Source organism: Drosophila mojavensis, unplaced genomic scaffold, assembly GCF_018153725.1.
Source record: "Drosophila mojavensis isolate 15081-1352.22 unplaced genomic scaffold, ASM1815372v1 contig_136, whole genome shotgun sequence".
Lineage (NCBI taxonomy): Eukaryota > Metazoa > Arthropoda > Insecta > Diptera > Drosophilidae > Drosophila > Drosophila mojavensis.
In genome coordinates, this window is record NW_025318667.1 from 29,051,246 (window position 1) to 29,070,245 (window position 19,000).

General features: G+C 38.9%; 6 protein-coding genes across 13 annotated transcripts in view; 1 reads left to right on the forward strand and 5 right to left on the reverse strand.

Moving 5' to 3' along the window:
- Positions 1-154: 154 nt before the first annotated feature.
- On the reverse strand, positions 155-1,855 carry LOC6584938 (synaptobrevin homolog YKT6). Its single transcript, XM_002010542.4, has 2 exons — positions 1,474-1,855; positions 155-1,359 (listed from the first exon to the last, which is right to left on the reverse strand). The coding sequence occupies exons 1-2, from the start codon at positions 1,596-1,598 to the stop codon at positions 885-887; spliced, it is 600 nt and encodes a 199-aa protein (XP_002010578.1). The 5' UTR covers positions 1,599-1,855; the 3' UTR covers positions 155-884.
- A 184-nt stretch (positions 1,856-2,039) lies between these two features.
- LOC6584939 (NFU1 iron-sulfur cluster scaffold homolog, mitochondrial) lies at positions 2,040-3,218 on the reverse strand. Its single transcript, XM_002010543.4, has 3 exons — positions 3,073-3,218; positions 2,740-3,014; positions 2,040-2,675 (listed from the first exon to the last, which is right to left on the reverse strand). The coding sequence occupies exons 1-3, from the start codon at positions 3,138-3,140 to the stop codon at positions 2,140-2,142; spliced, it is 879 nt and encodes a 292-aa protein (XP_002010579.2). The 5' UTR covers positions 3,141-3,218; the 3' UTR covers positions 2,040-2,139.
- A 205-nt stretch (positions 3,219-3,423) lies between these two features.
- On the reverse strand, positions 3,424-7,229 carry LOC6584940 (double-stranded RNA-specific editase 1). 4 transcript variants are annotated; one of them, XM_032732283.2, is made up of 5 exons: positions 7,064-7,223; positions 5,744-6,431; positions 4,829-5,072; positions 4,151-4,764; positions 3,424-4,083 (listed from the first exon to the last, which is right to left on the reverse strand). In XM_032732283.2, exons 2-5 carry the CDS (start codon positions 5,816-5,818, stop codon positions 3,889-3,891), a joined length of 1,128 nt encoding a protein of 375 aa, XP_032588174.1. In that variant the 5' UTR covers positions 5,819-6,431; positions 7,064-7,223; the 3' UTR covers positions 3,424-3,888. The 4 variants fall into 4 exon arrangements, with proteins under 4 accessions (XP_032588174.1, XP_032588173.1, XP_015016702.1 ...); XM_032732282.2 differs by having other exon boundaries at positions 5,720-6,431; XM_015161216.3 differs by lacking the exon at positions 5,744-6,431 and having other exon boundaries at positions 7,097-7,229.
- A 145-nt stretch (positions 7,230-7,374) lies between these two features.
- On the reverse strand, positions 7,375-8,510 carry LOC6584941 (fatty acid hydroxylase domain-containing protein 2). Its single transcript, XM_002010545.4, has 2 exons — positions 7,626-8,510; positions 7,375-7,567 (listed from the first exon to the last, which is right to left on the reverse strand). Exons 1-2 carry the CDS (start codon positions 8,357-8,359, stop codon positions 7,441-7,443), a joined length of 861 nt encoding a protein of 286 aa, XP_002010581.1. The 5' UTR covers positions 8,360-8,510; the 3' UTR covers positions 7,375-7,440.
- A 604-nt stretch (positions 8,511-9,114) lies between these two features.
- On the reverse strand, positions 9,115-14,627 carry LOC6584942 (fatty acid hydroxylase domain-containing protein 2). Of its 2 annotated transcripts, XM_002010546.4 has the most exons (5): positions 13,962-14,627; positions 12,690-12,763; positions 10,829-11,004; positions 10,259-10,713; positions 9,115-9,695 (listed from the first exon to the last, which is right to left on the reverse strand). In XM_002010546.4, exons 1-5 carry the CDS (start codon positions 14,264-14,266, stop codon positions 9,545-9,547), a joined length of 1,161 nt encoding a protein of 386 aa, XP_002010582.1. In that variant the 5' UTR covers positions 14,267-14,627; the 3' UTR covers positions 9,115-9,544. The 2 variants fall into 2 exon arrangements, with proteins under 2 accessions (XP_002010582.1, XP_015016700.1); XM_015161214.3 differs by lacking the exon at positions 13,962-14,627 and having other exon boundaries at positions 12,690-12,938.
- Positions 14,628-14,757: 130 nt separating this feature from the next.
- LOC6584944 (neuroglian) overlaps positions 14,758-19,000 on the forward strand; it is a 44,754-nt gene continuing 40,511 nt past the window's right edge. For 3 of the 4 annotated variants that reach the window (XR_004364464.2, XM_015161660.3, XM_032732281.2), the window contains exon 1: positions 14,803-14,906. The gene's annotated coding sequence lies outside the window, so the exon portion shown is untranslated. Of the gene's footprint in view, positions 14,907-19,000 lie in introns of all 4 variants that reach the window. The other variant, XM_002010548.4, reaches the window with a different exon arrangement.

Sequence of the window (19,000 nt, forward strand, 5' to 3'; positions counted from 1 at the left end):
GTAATTAAGTATTTGTATGACATTTATCAGCTGCAATATTGTTGGCCAATGTTTACTATGCGATAAGGCCACAAAGCTGATAAGAAGCAGCTGGCGTTGGCGTCAAAGAGGCACGACAAGGACGAGAGCAGGAGGGAATCTAAAACACTTCAGATTTGGCTTAATTTGTTTATTCTTTGTTTGTCTTGTTTGGATATCTGTTGAGTATTCGGCAGTTAGAGGTCGCTGAGGCCGTCTAAAACTTAGTGCAACCTTAAATATATACAGGCCCAGCGAGCATAACTAAGTCGGCAACGGGGACTGATTGGGGCGGCAGACAGGACAAAAGCTGTTCTAAAATAAAAAGTGACAAGAGCACATAATCGAAGGAGATAGACACATAATCCTATATTGCATACAAAATACTCATATACACACATATATATACATAATTTATGCATGTGTGCATATATATACGGGTGTATATGTGCACAGAGGCATGCGTATATGTATGTATGTAATAATTGTATTGGTATAATTGCATATGTATATATATATATATAACATTATCTGTACCATTATACCTAGACATGCAGACACAACAAGAGGCCAAGTTGAACGTTAAGCACACACACTGCGGGCGTACAGACACACACACTCTCACACACATGAGTGTGTGTTTGCACATTCGCACATTTAACATACGTATAAATACTTAATGTGTGTATAGTACATATAGTATAGTATAATAAAATTAACTAATTATTTTATATAAAAAGCATACAAAGTCTAAGCCAGTTTGTAATATGCCCATCCTCCTCTGGTTGGTGTTTGTTTCTGGTGTTTCGGTTTCAGTTTCTGCTTCTGCTTCTGCTTCTGATTCGTTCTCTGAGCCGGCTGTGGGCTTAGGTGAAGCTGCAGCAGGAATTGGTCTTTTTCGCTGTTTTGTAGAATGCCTTGCTCTGCATGGATAGTTGCTCGGATTTGGTGACCATGTCCTCCAGTTTCTCGCCGCGCTCCAGCACCGATTCAATTGTGTTCTTCAAAATGATTTTCGTTTCGTCCAGGTCGGTTTGCATTTTCGTCAGCGGATCAGCTTCCTTGGGATCCTGGTATTTGACCAGAAACGCAGGCAGCGAATCGAAAGCAATGCTCGATTCGGTCCCGGTCTGCCATTGGTCGGCCGACACCTTAGCCGAGAAATCATCCAATATCTTTGTGATTAACGTGTGGGCTACACGGTGCGGATACTCGTGATCGGCGATAAGAACGCCAGCCAAGTTGTCCGCCCGCACATAGACATGGCACATGTAGGCGTCCTGTTTGACGGACTGTCGCAGAGCCGGCTGGGTGCGTTCCACAATAGTCTTCGACGCGAAGCTGCGAGACGCACAAACATATGTGATAAATGGACCGAATTATAGGTCAGCGATGGGGCTAATTGCGCCGTCGCCGTAGAAAACCGAGCCGAAACTCGAATACTTGAATACTCACGTCATGAACTCATTGACTGTGCCACGTTGAAAAAACGAGAAGGACTGCAAGTCCGAGGTTGTCTTCAATAGGCGCGCTTCGCTGGCACCCTTGTAGAAAACACTCAGTGTGAAAAGCCTGACCATATTTTACGATTTATATGCGAGCTGCAAAACTTCACGTCCAATTGGTTACACTTGACTCAAAGTACAGGCCTGCTAATGTCTGCAAGTGCTTTGTTGATTTCAATTTGTGTGGAAAGGTGGGCTTCAGTTCCGTTCTATATGTTTTGATACTGATAAATTTTTCGAATCCTATTAATTTGTTTAATGCGCGTCTTCGTTTAGTTTACGAGTACGACACAGCTAGTTTCACATATACATATATCGATAACAATGCTCATTAAAAAAGTAAACGACGACGTGTAATCAAAGCGATACTTTGATATCGATATAAGCTGGCACTGTTGCGCTCGTTGAATCACTATGATTAGTGGTTTAACTGCGTTTAAATCCGCGTATATTTTTAAAGCGAAAAATACGATGGCTTTCCTTTTACAATACCCAATCACAACAAAACAATCAATGTATACAGGAAACTGTACATTATTTAAACTTTATAAGCGAATATTTATGTAAACATATTTGGTTTCTAAGCCTACTAAAGATAGTAACAATCAAAACACTATTAATTTGGTGTGCCCCCAATGCTGACGGGTGCGTTAGTTGACTCCTTTTGCTTTAAACTCTTTTCAAAGCGCTCGAATTCCTTGTTTGCCACTTTGTCAGCTTCGTCAAACACCTGCTCTACGGACTCGACCTCGGGTATATAGAATTGAAGCATGTTTTGAACGCCGTTCTTGAGTGTTACGATCGAGCTGGGGCAGGAGGAGCACGATCCCTGCATTTTCAACTTGACAACGCCGTTCTCGTAACCCATGAAGACAATATCGCCGCCATCCTCCTGCACTGTTGGTCGGATGCGCGTGTCGAGCAGCTCTTTAATCATCATAACCGTCTCATCGTCGTCCTCCAGAATCTCGGTATCTGCATTGGCCCGCGCCTCGTGCAGTATGGGCAAGCCGCTGGCAAAGAAATCCATGATGATTGCAAAAACTTCAGGCTTTATAAGGCCCCATTCTCCAGATTCTTCCTTCGATATAGTAATAAAGTCGCCGCCAAAGAATACAGCACGAACACCTTCCACACGGAACAGTAGCTTAGCTAAAAGCAAACGAGTTTTAATGATGAACGATATATATATACAGATATATAAGGCAAGGCTCACCCAACGGACTACAATGAGCTGCCGCGCCACTGGGGAAATCGTATGTATTTCCTTTTCCCAGTACTTCCACGCCGGGCAAGAACTTCAAGCTGTCCGGATTTGGTGTATCCTGGGTCTGAATGAACATGCTGCGCTTAGCCATGTGGCCCAGCGCCGGAACTCCAGCTGGCCGGAGCACCGCCTGATTAGTCGGCCCCACGGCCAGAGTCGAATATGTGTTACGTGCGGCTGCCGATGTGCCCATCTGAACGAAGTCCCGGGTTACATGCTGACAACTAAATGCGATATTGTGAGCTCCTTTTGTGAATTCGATAAAACAATATTTGTACGTACATTGGGTTAGCAACAAGGCGTGTATTACGCAAAGTGTGCTTGGTAGCATATGAAATTAATTTCGACATTGCGCACTAATTTATTTGTTATAATTTCTATAGATGTGTCTGCTCTCTTATGTACTAACAATGATCAGCTGTTGAGCTCAATGTTGCCAGACAGCTGAAAATGTGACTCGATAGTCAAACCATTGTTGACTACTATCGATTACATAAACTCTTGGACTAATGTATTCAATTCGACTAGTAATAATAATTCAAATAACGCAGACAAATTGGAAGTTTTCTCTTTTTATTTTTTTTTTATTTATTTATTGATTAAGAAAAAAATAGTGATAAAACTACATACATATGTATTTATGCTATATTTATAAACACCCCACGTAGTACGTCCGATGTGAGCATATATTTTACGATAATGTCGAAGTGTTGAAATATAATTTAAGCAATTAACAAGCAAGAACGTTACGATCGGATCCAACCGAGCTCAAAAACATACTGATAGACATACTGATTTTGTTTCTCTTTGTATTCTAAAACTCCCCAAACATATACTCTGGCTCTGGGTTTATAATTGGCGTAACTAGAAATCTCACAAATTTGGTTGGTTCTACTCCTAAACTGCTGTATTTTGCCGAGTCTGCAGTCGTCAACACTCATCGTATTACGATTATACCGGATGGACAGACAGCAAGATATACAAATTTCTAATCCCATTGCGAGCGGGTATAAATAGTAGCGACATATTACATAATTACACTTCTAAGATTCTGCTAACATACATATGCATATACATAAATACATATGCATATACTGTCTAATACTCCTCATATATGAAATTTGTGTTGAACAATGTGTTGCATACATTGACAGCCACATTCCGCCGTGCAATCTTTTTGGATCGGCCGTTGGCGGTGAACTCCTGATTGTCCACGATGACTCCCAATCGCTGCAGCACAGTTGGCTTCTCGCCGATAGAGCCGTAGTCCACATACGACAGCCCCGGGCGCATCTGTGGATGATAATTACATGGTATATGAAAAATCGGCTATTGAAATTGTATCCGGATTACCACTTACCACGCATAACAATGTGGCTGGATGCATACTCTCCCAGTTGAGGGGCAATTCGGTGCGCACGGGCGGCTTCTTCGGCTCCTTTGGGGTGACGACAGCTGCCGCGGCATTCGGCGAGCTGGCATCGGCTTGCGGTGCCGATGTGTTTGTGGACGATGGATGCATCTCGGGCACAATGTAGCCTTCGCGCTCCCACTCGGCGAACAGCTTGTAAATGGCAAAGGAGGCCAGGTTTAGCATCGGCACTTCATCCTCCGGCGGATTGTCATTATTCTCCGTGTCCATGGGCTCATTTTCGTCCTCGTTCTTCGTGTCGGGCTCCGCGGACGTCTTTGTCGCCGGCTTCTTCGGCTTCGGCGTCATTTTGGCAATGATGTAATCGCGCAAGGCCTTCTCGCACGCTAAGTTCTTGGCGGCCATCTTGGAGGGGCCTTTGCCCTCGTACTGCCTGGTGTTCACGGTAACGATGGCCGTGAAGCCGCCATCCGGATTGCTGTTGATGGTAAAGTCACTAATATTAATGCCCTTCACCTCATTGAGGGCCATTAGCGCGTTCTTGGGCAACATGGACTTGCGCAGCTGCCGGTTTTGCCGCAATTTCTTATCGCGAGTGCGTTCTAAAAATAAATCAATTAAAGTCAATTCAATTATGTCGATTTGATGGGCGATTTCAAGTCCTACCCGATGACTTCTTGCGCTTTTGGAATATTTTCTTAAATGGTATTTTGCCGCCATTGTCGGATTCCATGGCGTTGTTCTCGTTGGTGGAGCTCGTCTCGATGGCCTCGCTGCTATCGCTGACACTAGCCATGGGCTCCTCCTTGATTGGCATTGGCACGGTCAACGACTCTTGAATCTCTGCCGGCTGCGGCTTGGCTGGCATAGCCATCGCGGCCGCCTGTTGAGCGGCGGAAGCATTTGGATTCTAAACGAAAAGATCGATTATTATTAAGCGAACAGCAGTGCAGAGTATATATATATATATATATATATATATATATATATATATATATATATATATATATATATATATATCTGTTTTTTTTTTTTGTTTCTTGCTTTTTTTTTCATTTAATAAAAGAACATATTTGCAATTTGCCCTAAACTAGCAGATACTTTATTTAATTACATTTACGAAAAAAAATTAATATAATTTTTTTTTTTTACATCTAACGATCGTTAGATAAATTTATGCGCTAATTCATATAATTTATATATACATATATAGCTTCGATAATTGAATTAATTCGGCAGGCTTTTTAATTAATGGAAAAAAAAAAACATTTTAATAAAAAATATTTTTGTTGATTTTTAGACGAATTTTCAATAGCTCTAGCATTATTATCTCTAGATACTTTTTTTTTAGTTTTTGTATTAATATATAAATATATGAATAGCAGAAAATTATTAAATGAAAAAAAGAAAAGAAAAGAAAATGAAAATTAGAATCAATAAGATTACGGTTATGGAGTGCCACGCCTATGGCTCAAGCTTAAAGGCAAAGGCCGGACAACTGTGTCGCCCCTTTGCCCATTATGTATGTATGTATACCAATGTCTCGAAATGTCTTACATGCCATTCAAGGGATCTACTAACTGCGTGGGCGTTGGCTTGAATCGCAGCAGGTGTACCGGCGGTTTCTACTAAAAACCATAGTTCAGGAATAGCCATGACCACTCCTACGACCCAAAGTGCCCAAACGAATCATGCAGACGCGCTGCACCAACGAAACCATGAGCCAACCCATCGATGGTTTGCGTCAATCACATAATCACGTTTAACCAAACCCCTGGCGCCTGGCAGCAGCTGACCCAGCTGAACGCCGTCAGCCCGGTAAGCTAGCCAGGCTAGGCCAGGCTTTGATCATCTCGAATTGGCGTTCTTGTGCTTCGTTTGGGTACTCAAGTGAAGTAAATGAGCATCGCTATCTAACGCAAAACTAATAATTTTAGTTACAATTTTGGATGAATTGATTTTCAGCAGCAACAAAAGTAACTAAAATAGCAAGTCCAGCTGTTTCCTCTCTTTCTCTCTCTCTCTCTCTCGCTTTCTCTTACTCTGTCCTTTTCTTTTTCATAAATAGTCTAACACTCGGTCTCGTTCGGTGTGTGTGTGTGTGTCTGTCCCGGCATGAGTGTGTATTTAGTTTCAAAAATAAAAAATAAAATAAATAAAACTTTCAGGGCTGGACGAAAACTCTTGGCACTTGCTATTAAAGAAACTTTTATTGGCTACTGCAAATGAATTCACAATTGGTTTGAGACACACATTTTCAATTTGTGCTCTGTAAATTATATAAATAAAAATAGAATTACTATTATTGCAGAAATCGTATTTGAATATGACAACAGAAGTGAAAAGAACTAAACATAAACGCAAATGAATGCGAATGCATACACACACATGTACTTGGGCACATGCATGTATATACATACGCGTGAGCACATGCACACACACATGCACACACACTACGCATTCACGAAAAACTAGTGTGCGTATGTGTGCATATCTATGAGATGAGCAATTTTGTTACTGTGCATATGTATGTATCTATGTATACCAGTATCGATTAGAACTACCTATGCATGAATGTATGCGCACTAGCAGCAGCACACATGCATACAAATGTAGATATGTATGGATGGAATAACGTAAAATGAGAAAAATAATTCGTTTGGTGTGCCGCAATAGTTTTTTTTTTCTATGTATGAATAGGTATAAACGTACAGATGCATATTGATGTTCTGTTATATATGCAAAAGTGCGCAAATACATACACATTTGTCATTCGAGACGGCATGAAATTAAATAGACGCTAGTGAGTGAGTAATCGATCATGAAATACATTTTAATACATATTTTATGTGTGTTTGAATGTATATATACAATTATAAAAACGTTACTATTTCAACTTACATAAACGCCACCCGAAACAAATTGTTTATTTACCACGTTTCTGCGACTGCGATTCATTTTAACTATATCACTTTTAATTTGACACTCCTGCAGACTATTATGACCTAAAGGAAAATCCTCCTTTTTGGTAAACCTACAACAGCTAAGATACTTATATCGATTGTGCACAGCTGATATCTGTTCATCGCCGATGGCTCATATCGTACAGCATGTGCGCTATCGGAAATTTCAAATTCATCCACAACTATCGATAGTAAATAATATAAACCCTGATTGGCTGCGATGGGAACAAATTGATAACAAAAATACTCTTATAATAATTGTGTTTATTTGCAACACATAATGTAATCACTTGTGTGAAGTGAACATGCTGTAATTTAATTTGTTTTGCGCTTTCTCTTAACGGCCTTCGTCTTTGCTTGTGGCTGTTTTTTCTCATGGGTGGCTCTATAAGTGCCATGTAATTTATCCAGCCAGCCCGTAACGCCATAATTGTAATTGAACCTATGAGAAAGTACAATGAATATGATTGAATGAACTTTTACAGTAAAATAGACCTTACTTGGCATGATGGTAGTCGTGGAAACGTACAGATCCGCCAGACCAGGGAAAGCTGTACCCGGTATGATCGCTCATCGAGTTTATGACCGCCAGGGATATAATGCCCCAGGCAACGACGACGTGGGTGCCCAGCAGAGAGACGGATATGCCCACTGGGAGCAGGTTAGCTAGCACGTGCTCGATGGGGTGGGCATAGAGAGTCATGGCAGCCACGGGCGCTGTCCATTCGTGATGCTTTTTGTGCACGTATTTGTATACGGATCTGTGGTGCATCAGACGATGCACATAGTAAAACATCGTCTCTTCCATGATCACAAAGATGACAAAGTCGCGTATGATGCGACCAAAACTTGGCAGCTGCCGGATATCGGTGATGTTGTTGTGCCTGAGCGACACTTCGTAGAGCAGCCAGGTGGTAAAGAAGTTCACCACAGTTAGGTTAAATGCGACCACCTTGACGGCCTTCCATAGACGGCCCAGATCGACCGGCTCATTCTGCCCCGGCTGTATTTTGTACTTGCGCAGGAATTTTGGACGATTTGTGATGTCCATGATCGTAAACAGGGCTGCATAGATCCAATAGACGAAAAATATAATAATTGTGGTGCCGTACACCCACAGCCGCATCGGATCATCGCCAATGACATCGAGTAACGCTATCCAGCGCGCCTGAAGCGTTTCGCCGGCATAGCGCCAGCGCAGAGCAAGGCTGGACAGGATTGTGGCTGCGACCATGGCTAAATCTCAACTGCTATGTGCACAGCGCGCCAGATATATGCGTTTTGTACAGGGTACTCTACAGTCGAATAGGCATATCAGCTTTTTAAGCCATCTTGTGAAGATGGGGGAAAAACTTGGACAAACACTGATGTAATAGCAGGGGGCGCCATGTAACATGTGGATACAATTTTTTTTTTTTTATGGGAGTGCAGATAAGGCTATATCTAATTCATCTCCAAGATCTCATGACAAAATATGAATTATCAACTAGAACTACACAAGATATAATGCATATAGTCCTCTTAGTTAACGTAAAATTTCTTATTTGATCAATATTACTATGGGAAAAATCTATTTCAGATGAATACTTTAGTTGAAATCTTGGATTGAGTCAATTTTCGATAATCATGATATAATGGCTTGCTAACTTGAAAAGTATCTTGGCGCCTGTTTTAAATTGCTTGGAATGAAAAAGTTTTGGATCCAGTCAACCTTCGGACTAAGCTGATTAAAATTTGTTATTTTTGGAGCTAATTTACTTAAGCTTAGTTTCTCAAATTGTAGGTAGTTTAAAGTGCTTTGTGATTCGCTTTGGAATTGCTTTTTAACATTTTCACTGATTAGGTAAAATTGTTATCGTTTTGTCGTAGTTCATTTATAAGAGATTAACTATTGCTAGGTATTATTAAAGTCATAGATTAGTTCTATTTTTAATCAGCGAGAGTACAGCAAATTATTGTGCCCAAAGTTCAAAGAATCTTTGTGTGTGGTTCTTTCTTATTTATTTCTTACATTTCTTCATTCTTTTATTTTGCATTAATTTTATGTCCCGTTCGTGCTGAGTGCAAAGTGTACATACATCCATGCTTACTATTAGATCAATTTGTTTTAAAGCTTTTATAACACACATTTACAGCACGTTCTCATTTCGGTTTTTTGTTTGTTTGTTGAATAACTGCTAAATATCAATGTTTTGCTGTCTATAAAAGTAATACCCGATCTGTTGTTCCAGCTTGGCTATTATCACAATATCGTGTGCACATATAGAAATTACTAAAGAACAGAAGAAAACTAAAATAATGCAGCTCCTTATGCCGTACGCGTGTGTGTGTGTGTGTGTGTGTGTGTGTGTAGGAGCAGCTAGGGTACAGAGACGAGCAGTGGGAGGGGCCTGTGGCAGCTCCCGCATATGAGCTCACTTCACTTCATGGTCGAGTCGGGAAAGGCATCACGAGGCGGCACAAAGCTCAGCATCATAATGTGGCGCGTATAGGATTTGGTGGCACGGAACAGCGAATCGGTGCCATGCAAGCGATCCAAGACTCCGAGAACTCCGAAGCAATTGTTAAATCTGAAAGAATTTAGATTTGAATAAATATTTAAAAAGTATATAACCAACATATAAATATTTATATAATAATTATTAAATTCAAATGTGAGCAATATTTTGATGAAATTTCAGCATTCTTTGGAACTATATAAGAATGCAAAATATAAAATATATAAATAATATATAATATATATGATATGGGAAAATATTTTAAGCATACTTGAATAGATATTTCTATGGAAGGTCTTTCCCTATGACGGATGATATAGCGATTCAATCAATATTTTAGCTTTGAGCTTCGGAGATTATCATATAAAATAGCTAAATATAGACATTAAGAGAGATTTGCGATTAGCAACAAGATTAACGGATACACAGACAGAAAGGGCTTTATGATATGGCTATGTATATGAACGAATCAGTATTTGATAATGAAATAAGCTTTAGATTAGCCTAAGCAGGCTCATATATAAGTTCATTAAGGAGTGCTTTCTAATAAAAGCCAAACAGATAATGTAGAGATAATAAACGGCTACTGCTCTGGACAGGTGGAAACTTATTTGCGAACTGAATTCCAAACTCACTTCAGATGATGAAAGTCGTGCGCCTCGGGGCTAGGAAAGAAGGGCAAGTGATAGCCGGAGTGGGCGTTCAGCGTCGAGAGTATGGCCAGAGCGAACCACAGCCAGGCGGTGGCCACGTGACTGCCCATCAGGAATACGCCCAGGAACGGCGGCAATAGATTGCTGAAGATGTGCTCAATGGGATGGCAATAGATGGCCGTGACCGATATGGGTGCGGTCCACTCGTGATGCTGCTTGTGTATGAACTTGTAGATGTACTTGTGGTGGAGCAGACGGTGCGAGTAGTAGAAGCCCAGCTCCTCCATTAGTATGCACACGGTCAGCTCGAAGCAGACCCAGTGGAAAGTTGGCAGCTCGCGTATATCGCTCAGGCCGCGCACAGTCATCAGTTTGTAGCTGAGGAACGCCAGGGGTATGCCCACAAATATTTGATTACAGATCACACGCCAAATGACCTGCAACGCAGAGGGAGACATATTAATACTCATATTCATATTCATGTGCACATTCACAGATTTCAATTTTCAACTCTCAGCTCAACTCAATGAAAACTCATTGCGCATTCGTCACCTTCATTAGGCGTCCGGCCTCGACGGGCTCATTGGTGCCCGGCTGGATTTTGTATTTGCGCAGACAGGCCGGACGATTGGTCAGGTCCATGAATGTATAAATGCCGCCCACGCTCCAATAGACGATCATTGTGAATATGGTAGTGCCAAAGACCCAGAGCACCATGGGATCATCGCCTGTGAGAGGGGATCAAATATAATTTAATATAAATATACATTTTAAAATTATATTTCTTACTTAAAAAAAAAAACATAAAATAATTATAGTATTTTAATTATCACACTTATTAAATTTATCATCTAACTTAGTCCAATAAAAGAATTATTATTATTTTTAATTTTAAAAATCCTTATCACTATCACTACCACTATTATAGCCCATCTCATTCCCATTCGATTTATTATAGTCTATTTCATGATCAATTTAATTATATTATTATTATCACTAATATTTCCATTATAATTATCATCAGGGATTTCATGATCAATTTAATTATGCTTAATACTATCCCTACCATTTTCATCATTACTCTCATCACTACTGTTTTCATTATCATTATCAAATGGGCAAGTTTATTAGCTTATCTCTATCAGTGCCAGTTGATCATCATTCTCAGAGTCCGTATTTCAAAATACCTATTACAAGATCTATGACACCCATCCCAGCTAGAGCTATATGGCATTCATCACGTATTGCCAGAAGCAATAAATATAAATAGATCTAAGTGTTAACAGTTAAATGACCTTTGGCTTGCAAATGCCGGCATATACATATGTACATATAAAAATACATACATATGTACGTATCTGCGTGTTTATAACTGAGCATATTATTTATTTATTAAAAGATATTCAGAAATGTAGAGTCGACTTAATGGTAAACCATGAAAGGTATGCTGAAAGCCATAGATATATTATTATTATTTAATGATATATATTATAATTGCTGGAATTATAGAATTGTGTAAATACGTTTCACAATTTGCACAATCAATAAAGCTAAACATGCTATATTTATTATTAGGTATATTATGAGCTAATTTCAATTCATATATTACCCGTTTTCAGTATATTAAAAAATCTAAATTTAAGTGAAACATATATGTAGCTTAGGTACTCGCAATTCTTCAACTTTAAACTACATCAATTTTCTTTTAATGAAGACAGGCCCAGGTTAGATAAAGCTTTCAGCCCCCGTGCACATATTTATTTTTCTTTTTATCTTAAATACATTTGAATGGGCATGAAAAAACGCTCACTTAAATAAATAAACACTTCCAATCGCACACTTACAATATATCTAACACTCTGCAGTAGATATGGGATACTGAATAAAATACATATAGTGGTAAATTATAGCAGTAAAACAGATATATACTGAATAAAATAAATTATAAAAAGAAATATCTGTTATCTAATTGAAAGCGCCTTTGATTCTCATATAGCTGCATAAAGATTTCATTGAGCAATGGAATTGTGTTGCACAGTGTAATCAACGCTCCCCGTTTAGCCTTTGACTGTATGTTGACATGTGTGTGTGTATATCTGTGTGTATGTGCGAATTAGTAAACAAACCAGATGCTGTTTGTTGTTGAATCTTTGCTTTTGTTGCTTTTGTTGTTGCCTCTGGATGTGAGGCAAAAGTGCAATTTGTGATATCTGACGCTAAAAAGCCAAGCGAAATTAAGGAAAGAAACACACACACACACACACACGCATGGACATAGTTAAAAGTCTTGAGTGCATGCGCACTGACCGAGTGAGATTCTTTTTAGGTTCTTTCGCTTGATTCCTCTGTTTCTACTTCTTGCGCATTCTCTTTTGTGCACGCTCAATCGTTGTGTTTATTTCGGCCAACTTACCAAACATGTCGATGAACTTATCCCATTGCGATTGCCAAAAGTCTCCGGAGGCGCCCCAGAAGCTCTGCAAATGCCTAGTGGGCAGGTAAGAAAACTCATTGAATTTCTCCATGCGACGCAGAGGTAAAACAGAAAAACAAAAAATACAACAAATAAATATAAACAAAAATTAAATAAATAGAACTCGCAGCGACTGTTCTCCAGTTCTCGCTCAGTCGGCGGCCGTCAAGCAACTGATTTTGGGGTCAGAATGGGGAATGAGAAAGCGCAGCTCAGCGTGTACAAAGCCATACAAAGTGAGAGGAACCGGGGGAGAGAAAGGGAGAGGGAAGGAGGGTGAGAGGGGTAGAAAGGCTTTTCTTATTGCACTCATATATTTGCATGATTCTACACACGCGTGTCGTCCGTTACATAAAGCTTTCGAAGCTCAGTGAGCTTTGCATCCAGCTTGAAAATATGCAGTGATCTACGTATGATCTTGGAAATATTGTAAGATTTAGCTAAATATAGTGTGCAGATATTTTAGGTATGTATATATAATTTGATCTTTTTTGATAAATGTGTGCACATATATATTTAAATATAGCCGCTCTTTGCATGAATGAAATTTGTTAATTAGTTGATAAATACTCGTCCATGAAGTGAGTACAACTATATTAGTTTGTTATATTGTTCGCGTGATGGATTTTAGTATATGTACGTTCCCATATGATAGTATATCGTATAATCTAATACTTTTGATAATTATGTATGTATATACCATACATTTGGTTGCGCTCTGTAATAAAATTGTACGGGTATGCACAGTAGAAGCATAAACAATTGAGAATTTGTACGGTAAAAATATTTAACTTGGAATTTATGTAAATTGTACATATAGTCGGGTACATGTGCTAGTGCTAAGCCTGGTAAGGGCGCTTTATGTTAGACAAATTATTTAGCATTTAAATAGATCGCTGCTTTGAGCTGCGATACTCAATCTCAATTAATATTTTAATCAATCAAATTACTGTTATCCCTAACATTTTAGGCGAATTTCGTACGCAGCGAATTGAAATGATTTGTAGAGGTTATCAGTAAGGATAGAGTAAGAGAGAGAAAGTAAGGAGCAAAATTAACTTCACACTTTTAATTAGTTGATCAGTAAACCGCCAAGGCATACGAAGAAATGCCTAAAGCTTTAAAGCTCACAGTGTGATCGATGCATGATGTATGTATGAAAGTATAAAGATTTACAAATGCACACACGCGCACAGCGCTACGTATACTTACCATGTCAGGACATTGCGAAACAGTATGAAAGCGGCCAAGGCGCACGTGATAATGAATATAACGCTATGTAGCGAAGATAGCCACAGTGGGCTATCCATTTCGTCTGTCCAGTTCTGTCCAGCCGCCTGTGGCGTTGCTGCCGTCCCGCCAACATCCAGGGACGTGTGGGCGACAGCAATGCCTGCCGCCAATTTCGATTCGCCGTTTGCCTTGTTGGTGCTAATGCTGCCACTGCTGTTGCAGCTGCTGTTGTTTGCATTTGGCGGCTTTTGAGCAGACGCTATATATGCTGGATTATTGGACATAGCTATGGTTGATTAGGTTTTGATTTTACATTCCACGTGGATGAAGCAAGTCTCGTTAATCGGCTTGGCTTGGGTATTGCGCTCTTTATTGATGTTCCTGTTATTTTCGTTCTTGTTTGTTTTGCTACTTGCTTTTTGATGTCCTTGACATTCAAAGCCCTTCGATTTTTCCGTTGAATTTTGTGGAGCTCCCCAGCATTTAAATGCGGATTGCTTTAAATATTTTTAGTAAAATAAAGGACTAGCATTTGCTGTTGACTGTATTTCAGCTGCTTCGACAATAAAATCGATGTGCCGCTAAAAGGGTAACTTGATTATTTTGAACTTGTGTTTGTTTAGGCACTTTGCCGAAAGCTTGAATTTCCACAGGCGTACGCATTTGCGTGCAATAGTATCGTAAGCTTCAAAGCAACACTCAGCGCTTATCGATGTACGATAACGCAATGTGGCTGTGTGCTGTTTCTGTCATCAGTGTGACCGTGCGTCCCATTTATTTTAACTACAATTCGTGTGCCCCTTTGCTGCCACACTGGCCTGGAGCAGTCTTCATTTTGTTTTTGTTGCGCGCGGTTGTGCTTCGCATTGTATGTATAGCAGCAGCAGCGCCGGTCTGACCGAGAGAGACTGACGCCCGTGTGCAGTTAGTTGCTGGCATAGAAAATTTTCTTATTTACTTGTTTAAATTTTTTTTCCTGTGCTATGTGTGTGTGTGTGTGTGAATTGTTGTTTAAATTAACTGCAACATACAAATACATAAGCAAGCAATACATACAGCAATTGGCCAAAACAAACTTAGAGCGAAATCAATAAACGAATTAACGGCATCAAAAAAATTAAAAAAAAAAAAATATTTTTGAATTATTAATTCGTTAAAAACAAGCTGTTGTATGTGATTGAGTGTTGTGTATGGCTGTGTGTGTGTGAGTGCGTAAAAGCACCGCGCCCAAAATTAATTTAAACAACATAGCCAATTTACTATGAAACAAAATGAGCGCAAATTCAAGTGAGCAACAATAACGGCAACGGCGACGCGTAGGACGCCAAGCAGCATAAATTGCAAGAACAACAGCAACAGCAGCAACAACAACAAGAATCAAAGCCACAGCAGGAGCAGCGAAAGCCATAGCCACAACAAAAAATATTTTAATTAATAAGCTCAACACTTTTTCGTTTATTTACTCAGTTGGCGGAAAACACAATCTTATAAGCCCATAGTTTTACTCTCTCCAAGTCCGATTCGGAGTTGGAGTTGAAATCGAATTCGGAGGTGAAGACCGAGCCGGAGTCGGTGTCAGAGTTAAAAGCCAATGCAGCAGCTTTGCGCAGTTTGTGTTGAAATGATTATTCTCTTTTCACGCTTGCATCAATGTGAATGCAAATGTAAATGTTAATGTGCTTGTGTGTGTGTGTTTGTTTGTAACACACATACAGGCATAGAAAGGTGTGCATGCTCGGCAGTCAAAGCCACCGTTTCTACTCAGACTCGAGTTGACTTGAATTGACTCGATTCGAGTGGGCTGCGCTCTCTCGCTCGCTCTCTCTCTCGTACGTGCGCTCTCTTTTTCGCTCTCTCATTCACGCTCTGGCTTACCTGGTTCGTGGCGCGCTGTTAAAGTTGTGTGCGTGTTTTTTTTTTTTTTTTTTTTTCTTTTTTATCTCTACTTTTTTGAGCGGCACTTGCTGTTTGGTTTGTTGTTGTTATTATTATTGCTGCTCATCATACTCAGAACTTGGCTCTCAGGTAAGTTGACAATATTTTGCAACACTGTTTAATACAATTTTTAATTAGAAAACCATAGACATTCCGCAACAGTAGCGCTTTGTCTCCCTCTATCTCACTGATGCAGCACAAACAACAAGCTTGGGTAGACATTTTCCTGTTGTTGTTGTTGCTGGCTCAAAACTGGTTTTGCTAGAAAAAAAGTAGCAGCCGCTGTCAAACACGAAAATAATACAAGCCAACATCAACACACACACGCACATACACAGACACACGCTCACACAGACATCTACAGTTGTAGTTCACATGCATACAATCTTAATTCGCGCTTATTGTTCGTTGCGTGAGTGTGTGCGTGTGTGTTTCTGTCTGCGTGTCTATGTAAGCGTCCACTAAGGTGGGGCTGTAGCAGTGCTGACTGACGACATCAGCTTGGCAGCACTCTAAAGATCAGCGCTGTCAGCGTCGCTGCCGACGCTCAATTGGTATTGTTTGCTTCAAGTTATTGCTGTTTCTTTCGCTGCTCTTATTGTTGCTGTTGTTGTTGTTATTCTTCTTCTTCTTTTTTATCATACTCTGCGTAAAGCACATTACTTTTCTTGGCTACTCTTGATGCGGTCAGCAAAGCTGACGACGTCATCGTTTCTGCGCCACCGTTACGCCCCAGCGGTGCTAGCAGCTGCCGCTGACTGTGACGCCGACGCCGACGCCGATGCCGATGCTGACGCTGACATCGCCACGGCCCAAAATTAGCATAGCATTTGTTTTTATTAAGGGTCACAATAATAACTTGGTCTAAAAAAGCTCATCAATTGTGAATGTACTTACACATGCATATACATATACGTACATACAAACATTCTTTCATTCAATATACATATACATTTATATGTATGTATACTAAAAAATTGAAGTGATCAAGTTTTGGGGTTATGTCAGCTGCGTAAATTAAGCCTAACAACCGATTTAAATAGAAACAACAAATGTACAAAATTCATACATATATATGCATATATATGTCTATACATACTTACGTACATATGTATGAGTATTTCCACATAAACGACAAGATCTTCGGCAAAGCAACAAATAAATATTCAATTTTTGTATGCTCTGTGTTTGATCTATTAATGTGATGCATATACATCGTATATATACGATCTTATTCGATATAAATTAGTATTTTGTATATATAGGTATGTAATATAAGCATGCTTCAAAAGTTATATCTGCATAAGCAGAATAAAATAAATTTGTTGTATGTATATGATGATCTGTTTTGACGAAGATATGTACATTTTCTTTTACGATTTCAGTTAATCATCCGATATAAAAAATATGTTTAAACTTTGTAAATAAAGCAAACAATAGAACATAACCTTTCTGAATAGTGAATATTTAGTCTGCCCTCGAAAGATTCAATTTAGATTCTTGCAAAACCAGTTTTAATACTTATTATTAATTTAAAATATATAAGATATGGATATTTCTGTCTAAACTTCTACTAATCGTTTGTTAGGGCATCTTTTAGTCGAGACTAGTCTGCTCAGCAATTTTTTTGTATATGCTCAATTTCGATGACATCATCTTTGGATATGTGTCGACCTCAGAAGCGCGGGTAAATTTCGATAAAAAGCTGAAAAGTACTGGACTCAATTTAGCCTTGTAAGATTAGATTTAGATCTTTGAATTTCGAATCGGCAGTGTATAGAACTTCGCTAAGGAACCTTATATAAATGCTATGCATGCATATATATATACATACATACATATATGCTATAGCGATATGGAGGTATGTTAATTGTGTTTCTTTCTCTAATTCCAATTTGTCGGTGCCCCCATTGGGTTTAATTATAAATTCTTAACGTTCTTTAATTGAAAGCGATAGCAGTACACAAATTACATATTGAGCAAATGGGAAAAATGACCAACAACAACAACAACAACACGATGAACATTCAAATTTCTTCAATTAATGCAGTTTTTATATTTATATTTCTATATTTGTATGTACATATATATATAGTGGCAACATAATTAAAGCTTGATTATGTAGCTATAAAATATATCGAGGCATTCCAGACATTTATAAATTAAGACAGAGAAAGAGAGGGAGATGTAGGGTGGCCGACCGAGAGAGACAGAGAGAGTCACGCATGTGGCTTATTCATGGCTGTTGGTCATGCTTCGTTTATTTATTATTTTAATTTGTGTTTGCCATTTGACAGTAGACATCATACTCTCTTGTTGTCTATCTCTCTCTTTCTCTCTCAGTCCCGCGCAGTTTCTCTCTCTATTCTTTCATATTGTTAGTTGGGAGTTACTCTAGCTATGCTTTCACTTGAATTTTGAAATATTCTAAAAAACATTTCAAATATTTATTTCATTCCATTGAAAGCTGAGCCTAGCTCTTATTGGCTTTGGCATCTGATACGTTGACATGATGTTGCACTTACAAGCCAAGTCAAATATTGGCTTTTGGGCTAAAGTAGTATTTGGCCCCATGAAGGACTTCATGGTAACCTTATACCCTATTCAAATGCTTTCAATTTCTTGTGCATTCATTACATTCATCTCCTCTACGCACACTTAAGCCTCTTATTTTGTGCATTTGCTTGAGCTACTCTATCATCGAAATTTGATATCTTAAGTATAATTGCCATGCACAATTTTTTTTTTTGGATTTATAAAACAGTTGTTTTGATGCTCGGGAACTCGTATAAAAGTGGGTTAAGAGCTCTTTATAAAATGGAATACAATTCGAGAACAAATATATATTTATAAATAAATAAATAAATGTATTCCATTCGATTACAGTTTTAGATTGCTCTAAAAATAACATAAAACTAAAAAAGAAAAATATTTTAACAAAATTTTAAAATAAAGATATTTTTGTTAAATAAATTTCTTCAATTTGCTCAATTTGTGTATATTTATTTCCTTCAAATCAGTTTTTTTTTCCGACCGTTGCCTCTATGTCTCCCCCCAATATTATTCTTGTTGTTGTTCATAAT